General features: G+C 31.8%; 1 protein-coding gene across 1 annotated transcript; it reads left to right on the top strand.

Annotated features, from left to right (window-relative positions):
* Positions 1-2,009: 2,009 nt before the first annotated feature.
* On the top strand, positions 2,010-4,811 carry LOC123296094 (small heat shock protein C4-like). The gene is made up of 3 exons (XM_044877558.1): positions 2,010-2,163; positions 2,595-2,717; positions 4,525-4,811. The coding sequence occupies exons 1-3, from the start codon at positions 2,010-2,012 to the stop codon at positions 4,809-4,811; spliced, it is 564 nt and encodes a 187-aa protein (XP_044733493.1).
* The last annotated feature ends 267 nt before the right edge of the window (positions 4,812-5,078 follow it).

Raw genomic sequence — 5,078 nt, 5'->3', positions numbered from 1 at the left:
AGCCAATAGATTTTAAATATTCCTCTTCCTCATAATATTTACTACTTAAATCTATCTTAAACTCACCTCCTTTGGACTCTACGATTTTCTTACGAAGACAACTCGTATTATCGGCTTTAATGCCAGCATTTCGTCTTAAGACCTTAGCAGAGACACTGCTTGGTCCAGTCCCTACTACCTTAAAACCAGCTGCTTTATACTGCCGTACTATCTCCCTCATTACGAAAGTCTTACCTGCTCCAGGATTCCCTTCAAGTACACTAATGTCAGATCCGTTGCAGACAGACAAAATCGCTTTAATTTGCTCATCACTAAGTTCGTGCTTCTTACTGCCAAATACATTAAGTTTTAAGCCTAAACTACTTCCTATCTTATCGTTAAATTTATTCTGTAAATTGGCTCCTACTACGCTGACTAAATCGCCTATATGCTCCTTAAGACTGCTTTGCTCTAAACTATCAGCATCAATATTAAGTTTATGCTCGCCTTTAGCATTTAACTCCTCTATAGCAGATACGTATCTCAGCTCTAAATTCACTCTAGATTTTAAGGCATATAGCGTTTTACCAGTCAAATCTCTCTAGTCCATCAGCTCTATCTTGTCAGATACAAGCAGCTGATTGTAAAGCCTTAAAAACTCCTCTCCATATTCTTTATTTAAGTGTTCGATAGCTGGGTTGCTGTTTGCATTGCTTGCTTGAACTCCTGTAGTAATTCCTACTGTATCATTTGCTATATTTTGTGCTACATAAGCCGCACCTACTTGCTCATTTACTAAGGCCTTGCTAAACTCTCTAATAGCTTCTTGCTGCTTTGAAACATCACTATCCTTTGACACTAAATGCACCATCAAAGCATCAGATAATGCTATAGCTATATCCTCCTTAGTAAACACTGGCTTTGTATATGAAATACGACCAAATATAACTTCAGGATTATCCCTTTTCATGCTTGCATTCTCAGCTATTATTTCTTTATTGCGTGCTTCTAACTCCGTCCGTTGCATATGATGAGTTACTCCTCTATGCTTGGTCGGCTCTTGATCTATACCAAGCGCCTTATATGACTTAGCAGTTACCTTAACAGTTAAACCTGCTTCCTCATATACTTTGTTGATTTCTATCTCGCATTGCTCTCTTAAAAAATATAATAATCTTGGACTTTCTAACTCTCTATTCTTCACTATTCCAATTACTACTTCTCCATTCTCTAAACGCTCTAATCTTCTTGTTAAATGCTGTATATGTACATGCGGATTATCAGGATTATCGTAATGTATATTAACGTCACATACTATGCCTCGTGATACTATCCATTTCTGTACATATTCCTCCACTAATCTTATATTATCTTCTTTACTTACCTCTCTAGGTAACGCAAATTCTATCTCGCCTCCAGTTCTTGAATCCGCTCTTGCCTCTCTGACCTCAGCTACATTCCACAATTGCTCCCTATCTTGTAACCATACTGCATCTTTAAACTCTTCAGGTACAAATATCTTACTATATAATACTCCTTGTTTTTTTCTAAAATCATAGCTAATACTAATAGCTTCTCCACTTTCTTTATCTATAGTTCTATACACTAACTTTGATGCAGATATATACGCTGCCTTTGCAAATGCATTCTGACCTTGGCTTCTTTGTATATGTGAACTATGAAAATGATATGTAGCCATTTATAAATATATAATCTTATTATCAATACTTTCAGATATTTTTCCTACTCACTGAGCGCATAGCGTTTTGTGCTAACAAAACGCGAAAGTGCGCTCTTACGAGAACCTTAACACTATATCATACTGCAGGATTTTTAATACTACTTTTTTCTTATTCCCTGAACAAGGGGTTTTAAGGGGGCTGGCTGCCCCCTTAAATGATCCCCCCGTAATATCTGTAAAAGAAATAGGCACTATACTCTCTTTGACTTGACTCACTATTGTTGTTGCTGGTATAATCATTTAGTGTTAAGTACTAAAGATTACAGTAAATTTAAAGATTTGAAAAACTATGGCAACTAAAACACTTGCAACCAGCACTAAACTGGCTAATTTACAGCAACTTAAAAAAGATCGTATCGCTAAAATTGAAAAACAATTAGAAGCTCAACAATCTCAGTTACTGCAAAAACGTAAAGAAGAATTGTTTAATATCTTTAAAGCATGTAATGCTCTAACGATTGATGATAGATTGTTAATAGGGTTTCTAAAGTTTGTAAAAAATGTTGATAATAAAAATCATCCTTTTTGAAATGAATTAAAAGAGGTACATAAGAAATCTAAAATGCCCAGTAAACCAAAATCAGACAACGTCAAAACTGATTAAATCTATTGTAAAAAAACTATGGTATACTCGTATGCAATTACAAAAAGCTACCACCTTTGATCGTAAATCTGACGCTAGAAAAAAGATTATGCTTGGGGGGTTATTTGTCAAAGCAGGTCTTGATTATCTGCACCCAGATAATGCCCATATTCTCTACGGAATGCTGCTCGATTGTAAAGAGCAATTAATACTTAAGCCTAAAATTATTGATAAATAGAAAATCAAAGGACAATCACTCCTTATAAAATAATTATTAACTATAATTGTCAGGTTCTTATATGCAGAAATTCTTCATAATACTTGGATTACTCATAACCACCATTGGACTTGCTTGGCCTCTTATATCACGGCTTAAACTTGGACGTCTACCAGGTGAATTATTCTTTCAAAAAGGTAACTTCTCTTTTTTCTGCCCACTAACCTCTTGTCTCCTATTTAGTATCCTCATCTCTTTACTCATATTCCTATTCGATAAATATTTCTAATCCTTAACTCTAAACATTATTGCTCTAATAAAAAGAGTAATAAATAACCTTGAAACTGAAAAATCTTATTATTACATTTATAATTTTAAACATATATACAATAATTTTTGCCTATGATTGATTACACTACCAGTGCACATACTACTTCTAAAACTCATGATGAAGGTCTGAGACAATTTATGTTAAAGGTTTATAACCTTATGACTGCAGCTCTGCTAGTAACTGGTAGTACTGCTATTATCACAATTTCTTGGACACCACTTGTAAACTTAATGTTTAATACTACCTTTGGCTCTATTATTGCTTTTGCTCCTCTAGCTATTGCTCTATTTTTCTTTTCTGGCTTCTCTAAATTATCTATTCAATCGGCACAAATCTTATTCTGGATATACGCAATTCTAGTGGGCATGTCTTTATCTTACCTATTCCTTATCTATACTACTATATCTATTGCTAGAACTTTCTTTATCTGTGCTACTGTCTTTGGGATTATGAGCTTCTATGGATATAACACTAATAAGAATATCACTTCTTGGGGCTCTTTCTTTTTAATGGGACTTGTTGGATTACTTCTTACTTCACTTGTTAATCTTGTCTTGCAAAGTTCTGCTGTATATTTTGCTTCTTCTTTTCTAGGAGTAATCATCTTTATTGGACTAATAGCTTGGGATACTCAAAAAATTAAATCTTTCTACTTCACTAATACTGACAATCATTTGGCACAGAAAATGTCTATTGTAGCTGCTTTTAACTTATATCTAGACTTTATTAACCTATTTCTACACCTTATTAGATTCCTCGGAGGATATAAACGTCAGCAATAATTACTTGAATTTTTCTATTCTAAAACTATATCTAAATTATATATATAATTATGTTACGATTCTATAAATTAACCTTATATGTTATATAGTCAAATTGAAGTAAAAGAAGGTAATTATGTTATACAACAATATTAAATTATATTTAATAACTTGCATTACTGTCATTTTATTGGTCAATCCAGCAATTGCGGCTGAGGATAAAAAAACATCAAATAATAATCATTATACTATTTATTTACGTCATCCATTAGATTTGATTCATCGTCCTTTTTCTGCCTTTGATTATTACTGGAATAGTATATTTGATGATAGATTATCTATCTATGACTCAAGTGCTATAAAAAGTAAATTCAATACTCAAGACAAACAATATATCCTAGTCCTAGAAGTACCGGGATATGATAAAAATAACATTAAACTTAAAGTAAATAATCATAAGCTTCTTATTGAAGGTAACATTGACGATACTAAAGCAAATAGTACTACTGATCATTTAAATAAAAACTTTAATTATGTGATGTCCCTATATGATGATATTGATCAAAAGGCTATTTCTTCTAAGTTAAAAAATGGCATCTAGACCATTACTTTGCCTAGAATTTAACTCAAAGACCAAAATGCTAAAGAAATACCTGTGCAGTAAAGAGAATATAACGAATAATTAAAACTTTTTTGATTATTAATTTATTTTTAATTTTATTTAACTTAAATAGGAGGTTTTTATGGCTTTTAATTTACCACGTATTAGAAATAAATCAGAACTACAAAATAACTCTAATAAAAAAAGTTATATTGATGATGTCTTTAATAACTTCTTTAATGAAATAGCTTCTTTTTCTTATCCTTCCTCTTACAATGAAAGAATGTTATTACCGAGAACTGATATTATAGAAAATGACTCTGAGTATAATCTAGAAATGGAATTACCAGGCATTACACAAGATAATATTGATCTAAAAATAGACAGTAATATCCTAACTATTGAAGGTAAAAAAGAACAATCTCCTGAAAAGAAAGATCATAATTATCATATGCAGGAACGATATTATGGCTCTTTCTACCGTTCTATTAGTTTACCATCTAATATTGATGAAGAACATATAGAAGCACAATTTAAGGATGGTATCTTATCTATTAAAATACCTAAAAAAGAACAAAGTAAAGCTAAAAAAATTTAAGTAACTTAAAAAAACTATATTATATAATGTAAATAGTAGAATCCATTCTCTGGGTTCTACTTTAATACAAGACTCATTGTACCTTCCTTTACCCGGAAGATGAGAATATGAATATCACTCAACAACATCTATGCGATTATTTTTATAACTTACTTATCTTCTATTTTGTGCTATAATATAATGCACATACAAATATTAGTAACTAATTATGGCAGTTTCAAAGTTCCTCGATCCTAAAAATGATGTCGCCTTCAAGAAAATCTTTGG

Source organism: Chrysoperla carnea, chromosome 1 (genome assembly GCF_905475395.1).
Source record: "Chrysoperla carnea chromosome 1, inChrCarn1.1, whole genome shotgun sequence".
In the NCBI taxonomy this organism is placed as follows: Eukaryota; Metazoa; Arthropoda; class Insecta; order Neuroptera; family Chrysopidae; genus Chrysoperla; species Chrysoperla carnea.
Note: the sequence above shows the minus strand (reverse complement) of the source record. Positions and strands in the feature narration are given on the sequence as shown.

Bases quoted from the DNA above. Each gene is read 5' to 3' on its own strand.
- LOC123296094 (XM_044877558.1), top strand. From the start codon at position 2,010: ATGGCAACTAAAACACTTGCAACCAGCACTAAACTGGCTAATTTACAG. The intron at 2,164-2,594 runs GTAATGCTCTAA...TATAATTGTCAG, and splicing joins GTTTAATATCTTTAAAGCAT to GTTCTTATATGCAGAAATTC. The intron at 2,718-4,524 runs GTAACTTCTCTT...CTGATATTATAG, and splicing joins TGAATTATTCTTTCAAAAAG to AAAATGACTCTGAGTATAAT.